This window comes from Sciurus vulgaris, assembly GCF_902686455.1.
Source record: "Sciurus vulgaris genome assembly, chromosome: 1".
NCBI classification, from domain to species: Eukaryota; Metazoa; Chordata; class Mammalia; order Rodentia; family Sciuridae; genus Sciurus; species Sciurus vulgaris.
The window spans coordinates 192,662,686-192,675,000 of NC_136461.1; the positions used below are offsets into that span (position 1 = coordinate 192,662,686).

The following is a 12,315-nucleotide window of genomic DNA, read 5'->3' on the forward strand; positions in this document are numbered from 1 at the left end:
TTGTTATTTTTAGTTGTACATGGCAATAGAATTTATTTTTATATAATTATATAAGCATGGAATATATTATTTATTAGGACCCCATTCTTGTGGATATACTTGATGGTGGGATTCACTATGGTATATTCATATATGTACAAAGGAAAATTATTTTGAATTCATTCCACTGCCTTTCCTTTTCCTCTCCTCCCTCCCTTCTCTTCATTCCCCTTTGTCTAATCTACTGAACAGCCATTCTTCTCCTCCCTCCTTATTGTGGGTTAGTTTCCACATATGAGCCAAAACATTCAACCTTTGACTTTTGGGGACTGGCTTATTTCACTTAGCATAGTAGTCTCCAGATCCATCCATTTACTGGAAAATTTTATAAAGTCATTATTCTTTATAGCTCAGTAATACTCCTTTGTGTATATATACCACATTGTCTTTATCCCTTCATCTGTTGAAGGGTGCCTAGGTTGACTCCATAGCTTAGCTATTTTGAGTTCATATGTCTGGTACTCTGGGAAGAATGGAACAGCTGGAGTGAAACTTTGTGTCTCTAAGTAAAGTTTTCACATACTGCTTCTAGCATGCAGCTTCTGAGGAGTTGGCCTGGAAGCCCACAACACCTGTCTAAGGAGAGAGTGTGATAGGTGGAGGTTACAATGACCTGGGCTCAGAAGTCATTTGATCTTACCTCCACCACATTCTGCCAATAGGAGACGTCACAAGCCCCTGCCTGTATACAAGGCAGAGAAACAGATCCCACCTACCACCGGAGACTTGTCAGTCACATAAGAGGAGCGTGTAGGCTGGGAGATGTACACCTGACCATCTCAGGAAACTGCTGTCTACCATGGTGGGTGGGACTGGGAAGTGTATATTTTCATGGAAGTATCAGACTAGAAACAATGTCAACTTCATCCAATTTATCTCTGCTTTTGATTAAACTGAGCCTCATTAGATGAGACAAAATTAAAAGATGAACAATTCTACTCTTGTGTAGAAAGATGCTTTCAAATAATAGAACTTATTAAACTCATGAAGAAGCAGAATCATGCATGCAATGACTAATACTTTCAGAAATTCTTTCCTTGGAAATATGTTTTGGTAAGATAGCAAGGTTATTTTTATTTTATTTTTCCTCATCTTGGTCCAGGAAGCTAGGACAGAGAGAAAAATATGTTGGATTGCATCATTTCTATTTTCTCACCAAATAAAGCAAGTATTTTCATATATAGGGACAAAATTTTTCTTACAATTAAATCTAAGCAATAGTTTACAGAATGTACCTTCACAAGGGAAGTATAACATATATAATGGATGGTTTGTAAATGCACATTTAAAACCTACAGAAATACAACTCAACATCTCTCATTAAACCTGCATAAATCCTGAGAGTAAATAATTCTGATGAGTCTGGGGTCACTGGGACTAACTGCTTTGTTTTTGAAGACAGGAACCTGGCGCAGTAAAAAGATTAAAATAAAACCACTGAGTGACAGGTGTCTGTTTTTCACCAGTAATAAAGAAACCACTTTCCCAAGAGTTGCAAACTTAATCCTGTAGGAGGATCAGGTGGATAATGTAAATGAGTAGAAATAATAATAAATGTGCAGAAACAGATACACCTGCAAAGAAACACACTCTCACTTGTTTTTCCTGAAACATGAAGTTAACTTATGGTATATTTTGCATTCCCATTTTTGGGACATAGATGTAGGAGAAATTCTCTACTGGGCAATTTGAGACCAGTGATAAATGATAATAGACAGTGGACTTCGAAGAGCGTGTGCCATTCAAGATGCATCAAGTCTCAGCTCCTAGTGTCCAGGGAGCTTCCAAATCACGGGACTCTTGAAGAGATAAGACAGACTTCTATTTTTATATAAAATTTACCAATTAAAAATTGAACAGACAAAATAACATGACAACTATATTCACCAACCAATGCGTGTTCATTGTGAAGTATGCTTCTTTAGTAATAACTTTTAATAAAATAGAACTACACTTGCACATAGGCAGGCTATATTTATGGCTCTGTTATATGTAACATAAGTATATAGTGAAAAAAGAATGTTGTCTTTGAACATTCAAGCTGCTATAGCAAATTGCGTAGACTGGGTAACTTATGAACAGAAATTGACAATTCATAGCTCTGGCAGCTGGGAAGCCCAAGATCAAGGCACCAGCAGATTCAGTGTCTGGTGAGGGCATATTGCTCATCATGGACACTACCTGTGTTCTCATATGGGGGAAGGAGAAGACAATCCCATAGATCTCTCTAACAAGGGTGCTAATTCCTCATGACTTAATTACCTCTGAAAGGTCCTACCTCTTAATATTAATACACCAATTTGGGAGGGGGCACAAAGATTCAGACCCTAATAGCAGTTAGGACCTCATCTAGAATTTTGTATTTTTTTTTTTAATCTTTGCAAAGAATGGCCCCAAACAATATATTGTTGAGAATGGTTTTTTTTTTTTTTTTTTTTTTTTTTGTAATTCTGTTCAATCTTAGGGATGCCTTTAGCATTTGCTATCTCTAATTTGTGTCTCTAATTTGTGTTTTTCTGGGAAATTAGAAAACTATGTTAAAATTGAATTTACAGTATGAATCAATGGGCTCTGAATGAAGATCTGAGAAAAATTTATTTTAATAGAATTGCATAAATGTGTGTATTTTTTAACATTTGTTTTGACTGGTGCCTATGTTTTCTTATTTCTTTATTTTATTTTATTTTATTTTTTGGTACTGGTCGTTAAACCCAAGGATGCTTACATACTGAGCCACATCCCCAACCCTTTTTTGTATTTTATTTTAGAGACAGGGTCTCACTAAGTTCCTTAGGGCCTCCCTAATTGCTGAGGCTGGCTTTGAACTTGTGATCCTCCTGCCTCAACCTCCCAAGGCGCTGAGGAGTGCACCACCCTGCCCAGTCCTTATTTCTTGAATTTTAATCATGCAGTTGAGATCCAACATTGCTGGATAAGTGCCTTTTACTTAAATGCAGTATTATTTTACCTGACTTGAGAATATGTGATTTTTAAGAGTGAATATTTCTAGCAGTTTTGCTTTAATTTCTATGAATTTATGCTTCTATGTTTAAATAATGCAACAATTGGGAATTTAGGAAATCCCCCCAAAACATTCTGGAATGAACTTTAGAAAGTTCCTACTAAAATCTACTTTGAAGATAACATGAAAGCTTTATTTTAAATGCAGTTAATATTTCTCTACTTAACTTCCAACTCCTCTACCTTCCCTGTCTCACTTCCCCTTCCTCTCACCTTTCCTTCTTCACTTTCTCTTCTTCCCTCTCTCTCTTTTCTGTATTGTCCCCCTCCCCAACTTTTTGGAGATGGGGAAAGAAAAGTAAACCAGGACGCATAAACTGATGATGATGATGATGGTGAGGATAGTACTCCTGATCATGGCAGCTACCGCTTGGGTGTTCTGGAGAGAATCTTATGCAGTCTTTACAGAACCGAATGCTGGAAAAGCATGACTTGTCAGATGAAGGACAGAGGCCTCCCCAGACTGCATTTACTGTAGAAGGATGTGGGAAGTGTACAAACACGATGGAGAATTAGTGCTGCTGTTTGAGTTTTATAAATGCAAAGGCCAGAGTTTAAAAAAATTTTTTTTTAATTTTACAGACTGCATTTTGATTCATTGTAAACAGTGGGGTACAGGATTTCATTTCTATGGTTGTACACAATGTAGATTCACACCATTTGTGTAATCATACATGTACATAGGGTAATGATGTCTGTCTCATTCCATCATTTTTCATACCCCTCCCTCTCATTTCCCTCTATGTAATCTAAAGTTCCTCCATTCTTCTCTCACCCTAACCCCTGCATACCCCCATTATATATCATCATCCATTTATCAGGGAAAACATTCGGCCTTTGGTTTTTTGGGATTGGCTTATTTCACTTAGCATAGTATTCTCCAATTCCATCCATTTATCTGCATATGCCATAATATTATTCTTCTTTATGGCTGAATAATAGTCCATTGTGTATATATGCCACAGTTTCTTTATCCATTCATCTGTTGAAGGGCATCTAGGTTGGTTCCACCATCTAGCTATTGTGAATTGAACTACTGTAAGCATTGATGTGGCTGTATTACTGTCCTTTGGGTAAAAAACGAGGAGCAAGATAGCTGGGTCAAATGGTGGGTCCATTCCAAGTTTTCTTAGGAATCTCCACACTGCTTTCCAGAGTGGCTGCACCAATTTGCAACTCCACCAGCAATGTACAAGTGTAAAGCCACAGTTTTTAGGCCCTTGAGGGTCTGGTGCCCGCCAGCAATGACTGGGTTGCACAGCCCAGAGAGCAGCCCAAGTCCCTCACTGCTCCCTGAGGACTCTTCATCCTGCCCAAGATAGGCTGAAGTTAAGATTTTAGCTGAACTTGCAAAATTATTCTCAAAAATAGTTGCAAAAAAGTGAGCTCATGGTTGTTATAATTTCTTCAGATTCTTCTCTTACATCTTTAAAACACCACCAGCAAAACCAGTTCCAGACCAACATTTTAAAACCTAACATTATAATTAATAAAAATGATACCAAGTCTTTATGAAATAAAATAATCAATGATTAAGTTGTATAGAATAGTCTATTCAGTATCAAATAAAATGCTTTATTAAATAAATTAGATCCTTTTAAATAGACCATCTATATAATAGACTATATAAATGTAAGTATAATAAAAGGTGCATACTGATACACATTTTTTTCCCCTTTTAGTCTCTCAGTATACCTAAAAAATTTGATTTTAACAGCTTTTGTGTATGATGGATATATTTTCCTTCCTATTTGTCTCAGATTTGATATTTAAAAATTTGTAGTCAAGGACTAAGGGAATTCCATTTAATAGTTTTATAACTATTAATTCAGTTAACTCTTTGGAAAACCATTCTTATATGTTGGAGGAAACTCTAAATAAAATAATGTGTCAAGTTCTTGACACTCAGTGCTCAATATATCTTAGCTGTGATGAGTCAAAGCAGTAGAAAGCAATATCTAAATAGAATTTTGGAAAATGTCTGGAACTCGTATTTTGAATAAGGATTTGTGTTCTCTGTGGGTTTAAATAATAAAACCATACTGTAAAAGGAGAATAGGATTTAGAGTGGGGAACACCTGGGTTTAAGTCCTCAGCCCTAGCTGGTTCCCTCTGAGACAGGATCCTTACTCACTTTTCCCATCTTCAAATTGGGGGTGACAGTCAGCTACCCCGAGGCTGTGGTCAGGGTCAAGTGCATCTGTGCATATAAAGCATGCAGATAATACCAGGCTGGGGCGAACACTAATTGCTAAGAATGAGCTATAAAGTTATTGATCCTTGGTTCAGGAGAAGATAATGCATGTTTTCAGCGAAATATTGCTACATGACAGAAACTCAGTTTAAACTGCAGCCTGTGGTCATGCTGTGTGGCAGAGCTCAGCAGGGACTGAGCAGGTCAGCTGAGGTGACCCTTGAATCCCTCTGGATTGGGGGCTGGAACTGCCAAGATGACTTCTCTCCAGTCTGGTATCTCAACTGGGGTGACCCGGAAGGGAGGAGTGACTGGCTTTCTAGCAGAGTGGCTCAGGGTTCTAGTTCCATAAAATGGAAGCTCCGCTCTCCAGGCCAGTACCTTTTTGGACCTACAGTTGATTTCTCAGTGGTCTCTGGACCAACTCTGAATTTAGAGAAACCTTTTCTTATCTCTTTCTAAGAAGCTCTTTGGAGCCTCTTATCTTCATTTTCATTTATTCATTTAATTTATTAAAAAATACAATTAAACATACAGTGGCAAAGAAATTAAATGGGGCCCTGCCCACAAGGGGCTCAGCAAGAGACAGACATTAAATAAAAAAGATGATAAAATGCTTTCAAATGTTATTTGTGTCAGGGAGGAAAAAAAAAAAAGTGCAGTGTTAGAGAATAACCCTCTGAGAAATATGGAAACAGAAACCTAAACCCTCTGAGGAGGTCATATTTAGGGATAGTCTGCCAGATGAAGAAGACCTAATTTTGAAAAAAGCTGAGTAAGAGGGTCACAGACAAAATGAATTGCTTGTGGAAAGGCCCTGAGGTAGGAAGGTTGAGAACATCACATAAGCTGCTGTGGCTGGAACCCAGTGGGTCATTAGGATCATAGCAGAGAGGACTTGTTGCCCCAGATTCTGCAAGGCTGAGAGGACATCCAAACCCAAAGCCAGGGCACTTGAATTTGATTTTGGAGGCAATGGTTAGCCAGTGAAGGTTCAAGTGGGCAAAGGTTGTTTTGATTGCCATGAGCAAACCCAAAGGGTGCCAACCTTGGTTGGCATCAAGGTTAGTCATTGACAGCACTGAAACTAGAGACTTCATTGACATTGCTCTTATTGATGTTGCTCAACAGTGTCCCTTGTAATCATTCTAAGTGGAACCTAATTTGGAAGTCTACTCTCATATAAATATGACCATTGTTTCAATTTTCTAGAACATCACCAGAGCTAAGGTACCTTATTTTAAGTTATTGTAAGCTTTGTGAGAAGGCGTGTAAAGTCCTGGGTACGTTCCACAGCATGGTCCCGTCCTGCACTCCTCGGCAGCCCAAGACCCAGACTCTTGGTGATGAAAGTGGGTGGGCTCTTCTTTCTCTCTTCTCAAGGGTGACTTTGATTAGGACTCTGCCGTAGAGATCTTCCTATCATCTCCTCTTTATGTTTTGTTTCCTCCATGTCTATTTTTAAAAATTTTTTACAGACTGCATTTTGATTCATTGTACACAAATGGGGTACATCTTAATTATTTAGACTCTAGTGACAAATAAATGAGGACAGTCAGGTTGAGGCTGCATTCTTTTTTTTTTTTTTTTTTTTTTTTTTTTTGCGGTGCTGGGGATCGAACCCAGGGCCCTGTGCTTGCAAGGCAAGCACTTTACCAACTGAGCTATCTCCCAGCCCCAATGGAGTACATCTTTTCATTTCTATGGTTGTGCACGATGTAGAGTCACACCATTAATGTAATCATGCATGTATATACATGATGTCTGTCTCATACCACCATCTTTCATGCCCCCCTCCCTCTCATTTCCCTCTATGTAAAGTTCCCCCATTATTCTCTCACCCCCAACCCCCTTCCCCATTATATGTCATCTTTATTCTAACCCTCCCCTCTTCTTACACCCTTGGTCCTTACCCTCAGCACTTCATCCCTTATGTATCCCAAAGAGATTCATAGATATTTTCCAAAATAGGTCTTTCTGTGAAAGATAAAGGGATATTTCAAATATTCTCCGGTTTTTACTGCTTTTAGTGTTAATGCTCCCCTGATTCTCCCTCTGCCTGGTTGGCTTCTTGTGTGGTTCTTACAGGAGTTACTGTACATTACCCAGCAGAGCCCAGGAAGTGAACCCAAAGCTGGCTACTCTAGTCGATCCATCTGGAAACATCACATGTATTTATATCAGCTTCTTAGGTTGTGTGCACTTAATATCCTCCAGGAATGGAAATGATATTGGTTTCGAAATTGTCCTGAGAATTAACTGGCACAAAATCTATTTTAAGGGTGTAAAGTTAGAATAGTGTATATATAAACTGACTGGTCTTATAATTCAGTAGGTTTTTTGAACTATTTTATGGCCCCGCTGTCTGCCAAGTAAACCACAGACAATAATAAAATGAATCGGCTACAGCTACTGTGATGATTCTCGTCTGCAGGTTGAGGTTGATCCTATCACTACGTTCCCTCTGAAAGGTCTGACGCCCCTCACAGAGTATTCCGTTGCCATTTTCTCCATCTATGAGGAAGGGCAGTCTTTGCCTCTGGTTGGAGTTTTCACCACAGGTAAGCCTCCTTCGGGTTTGGAAGGTTTGCAGAAGTAACCAGGTAGAAATCAAAACCTGAAGCAGCTTCTTCACTTGTGATTTTAAAGATATTGCATTTTAATTTTTTCAAGTATTATTAACAAATGAACAATTTCATAGCTAGCATATGTTCTGACTAATGGTTCTGAACCTGAGCAAGGAAAAGAGAGAGAAGTTGGTCTACCTTCAGAATAGCTAAGTTTTAAAAAGCATGTACATTGTTCTTATTCTAACCTCACACCTTTTTCTTTTCTTCATTGATGTAAACTTTTTGCTTCCTTCTTCCATTCATGTGTGTGTCTTAAGTTGCACTTCCAGATATTGATATGGGATAATTTTTGGCCAACAAAAAATGGCAATTTCTTATTACTTAACCTAATGCATCATTACAGCTATTTTTGTGTTTTCACAGAACCTAAAAATCTTAATACAACAAAGAATGTTTAAAATACTGTACTTCAATAGAAGGCATGCATACATTATTTTCCTTTTCCATATTTACCCAGTAGTTGCCCAAGGAACATAAAACTTTTTGCCTCTTGGTGCTACGGTTGTGTTGTTTACCTTCTGATTTTGTCAGTTGCACTCAGAAACAAATTTAGTTCTCTATTGATGAAAAGACAGGTAGTTTAGAGAGAAACGAGAGTATTGATTGAGAAATGTTTACAGAAAGATGCAATAATTTCACAAAGTCTCCTGAGGTCAACTCTGGTTGGAATTTTCCTCATGTCCTATTAGAGTTTCAAAATTCCTCATTTGAAATACTAAAACCAATGATTTGGAATTTTATTTTGGGTGTAGTTGGATGTTTTGCTTTCACTGTATGTCCCCAAAGTGTGTAAGCTGCGATGCAGTGGAAGGTCTGAGACATCACATTTCACTTCTGATGACATCCCTGTGTACACATTAGAAGGACGAAGGTTCTTTCCCAGAATTTAGTTCCAGTGAGTGATCTAACTACTGAAGCAAAAAACCTAAAAGGGAGCACTTCTCCAATCTCTGGGGCACCATTTTGTTAATTTCCTCAAAATGCAGGGAAGATAATATCTTTATAAATTAAGAATACGGCATTTTAATTTTTTCACACTTAAAAGAAGCAAATAAACTAAGAGTTCCAGAATTATTGGGAGAAAAGTTAAAATTTTGTTATTTCCATGGTTTTCTTAATCATGCTGTTGGCAGATGCTGGAATAGTAATTTAATGCCCCACTGGACTGATGGGTGCTGCCTCTCCTTCTGTGGTTTTCCAAAAGCCAAAGATTCCTCATGGAGTCTTTTCTTCCCACAGCCCCTGGGAGCTGCTTGAGTTTTGGCGTTCCCCTTTCATTTCCCTAACAAAATCTCCCTGTGCTTACAGAGGAAGTTCCAGCCCAGCAATACTTGGAAATTGATGAGGTGAAGACAGACAGCTTTCGAGTGACCTGGCATCCCCTCTCTGCTGAGGAAGGGCAACACAAGTTGATGTGGATTCCAGTCTATGGCGGGAAGACCGAGGAGGTAAGTCATCTGAAAATGATGAAAATTGATCTGGAGCATGTTCTCTGCTGCACTGGAGTTGTTCTTCAATTTTAAAGTAGATTGGGAATTCCAGAAGTCTTTAATATTGTGCAAGGCATGGTGTTTCATAAAGGTCAAATGATTTTATTTTTCGAAGACTCAAATGCATTGTTACCAGGGCTTCAGTTATGTATCTTATGTATTTTTAGATTCTTTTACTTTCATACATACCATGCGATAAAACTTCAGAGTACCACCTTTGTAATATTTAGTAACTTATTTAGTGAGGGAATTGAAAGAAATAAGATCTCTAGTTGGACTTTAAAGTTGATTTCAGAAGCCTTGGCGTTCGTTATGCTTCAGTCTTTCTTGATTACACTCAGAATGACATTTTTCCTTTTCCCTTTTTAAAAAAAGTTTCTTTTCCCTCTTTGTAATTCAACTAAACCTGATTACTGAATGCCATCTACTTTTCAGGTTGAGCTAAAGGAAGAGCAGGACTCATACGTTATTGAGGGTCTGGAACCTGGCACTGAATATGAAGTCTCACTGTTGGCCGTACTTGACGATGGAAGTGAGAGTGAGGTGGTGACTGCTGTTGGGACCACACGTAAGTCCTGTTCTGGGCAAGTCAGACTTCAGCAGCCCCCACCATCCACACTGGCCCTCCCTTCACTCCACCCAGCTCCCTCTCTGTTAACCTTGTCCCTGACTACATAGGCTTCAATTATTCTTTGTTCTTCAGAATTCTCCATATATCTCTACCTTCCATGAAACTGACATGTGAAGAATCTTAACATCCTAAATTCTTATCACCATGGGGACAGGGATCATATCTGTCTTGTTCATTATTATATTCTCCACACTTAGCACAATAGTTGGTTTGTTTTCCCTGTGCAATAAATATTCATTGGATGGATGCATGAGTGAATGGATGGGTGGGTGGAAGAAAGGATGGAATAATTTTTAAATGAATAAATTGGCAAATAAATATACCTATGGTTAACAGATCCAAGAGTTTCTGGAATTTTCCAAGTTGATCATGGTTCCAAGAGTTTTGTACAAAATTTACTCATTGATTGATTTATTCCTTCGTTTTAAAACTATGAGGTATTAACTGCATATTAAATTATCTTAGATGGGGTTTTCTGGAATCAGATTTTGAGACAGAAAATTGCATCCAGAAGGTTTATTGAAGAGGGCAGTTAGGAGACATTTATGTAAGAAACTGAAAACTGTCAGATAGGGAATAGGGAGAAGCTGAAACTGAGCCCTCAGCTAATTTCGTTAGCAGCTCTAAGGCTGGAATCACCCTTTTGAATTGCCCCAAATTATGGCAGAGGAGCTGGGCCTTTGTACCCCCATATCACCAGTCACTGGAGTTGCACTGTACCTTAGCCAAGCAATTCCTAGAGCTGTGGAGACCTGGAAGCCAGTATCCCAACACCTGGTGGAAGGGTGTTGATCTGCTTGAGTGCAAAGCTCCTCTTTGATGCTCCATTCCTCCGTAGACCCAGGGAGGATGCAGGAAAGAGACAGTGCACTTCTTGCCTGAGCACATTGCTCTCCTTGGTGGTCTTGTTTGGCAGCCTTTTCACAACTTGGTCTCGCAACACTGTTTAATTTCCTTTAATTATCATGGTTATGCCGCTATTTCAAAATAATTGGGAGGTTTCATAATTTTGTGGATGTAACTCTGATGTTTATATGAAGTCTGGTATCTGTGATGCAAAACCAGCCTCTTCGGGCTTTGGTTTTCTTATTCATAGAACAGATGTGCCTGCCTTACTTGCAACTCACTTTTCTTGTCTTCCAACCATAATCAAGCTTGTTGTGGGAAGAGAGTAAGATAATGGAGATGAAATTTTCTTCAAAAGCTATTAAGTGATTTTTGCCAATGTATTGAGGTATTGTCATTACAAAATTTTAAAATAATGAATTTTTGTTTGTTTATTTTTTAGTTGATAGTTTTTGGACAGAACCAGCCACAACCATAGAACCTACCAGACCCGTGACTTCAGGTAAGGACTCACAGGAGCCCATTTTCCCCACACAGAAGTTACATTTCCCAGTTTAATTTATTTTATAATTAGGAAAGAGTTGCTGCTCCTTTCCTTCTCTGGCAAACCAGTTCATATTTCACGCCACTCCAACTCTCAATATTTTCTTTACTGTTTAACTCCAGCCATTTAGTCCACCAGCCTCACTGCTACATCTCTGCCTTTTCCATCTTTGTCTTAGATTCCCATTCACCTTATGGAGCATGTAAATGTCGTAACATCCCTGGGGGTCTTTGCCCTCCTTTTAATCTCTGAGACACGTCCTATTGCTCTGTTGAGAATTATGCATGTCATGGTTTCTGTGCATTTTTGTGGGTAACTGAGATTTGGCTGGTCTATTGTTCTTCCTCCACCAGCTATTTCCTCTCCCAGCTTAACTCTATCTCCATGGCAATACACCTCCCAACTAGTTGTCAGAGTTGAATAGGTGACATATAGATTCATGTCAGTGGTTCACCATTACCGATTCATTCACTCACTCATTCATTTTCTCTTCAACTAATCTCTACTGAGTCCTCCTTTGTGCCCTAATGTCTCTTTATTGTAACATCCAAGATCTTTCCTGATAGTTCCTGCTTCCGTTCCTGTCCTCAACTGTATTTCCTACTCTTTCCCCATTTTTTCCTGTCATCCAGAATTCCTTGTCCTAAATTGAGGACTTCTCTCCCATCCCCACTACTTGGTATCCTGCCCTAGTTTTGCCATGTAAAAGTCCATCTTTTACCTCCTCTGCGACATTCTCACTGCTTTTGTCAAGGTTATGTCACTGTGTATCTCAAAGACCTAACGCAGTCGGACACACTGGAGGAATGCAATGAATGTTTTCAGAATGAGTGAGTAAATGAATGAAGAGAAAGAAGATGCAGTAGAGATGGACAGGAAGAAAGGCCGTCAGGGTAGAAGGGAGAAAGGAGAAAAACAAT

The 12,315-nt window shown here is 38.8% G+C and overlaps 1 protein-coding gene across 4 annotated transcripts in view; it reads left to right on the forward strand.

Moving 5' to 3' along the window:
• The window catches only part of COL14A1 (collagen type XIV alpha 1 chain), a 220,956-nt gene that overhangs the window by 92,745 nt on the left and 115,896 nt on the right, over positions 1–12,315 (forward strand). For all 4 annotated transcript variants that reach the window (XM_079140174.1, XM_079140175.1, XM_079140177.1 and 1 more), the window contains exons 15-18: positions 7,689–7,815; positions 9,193–9,332; positions 9,810–9,942; positions 11,294–11,353. In XM_079140174.1, the coding sequence (XP_078996300.1) occupies positions 7,689–7,815; positions 9,193–9,332; positions 9,810–9,942; positions 11,294–11,353 (460 nt within the window). The remainder of the gene's footprint in view (positions 1–7,688; positions 7,816–9,192; positions 9,333–9,809; positions 9,943–11,293; positions 11,354–12,315) is intronic.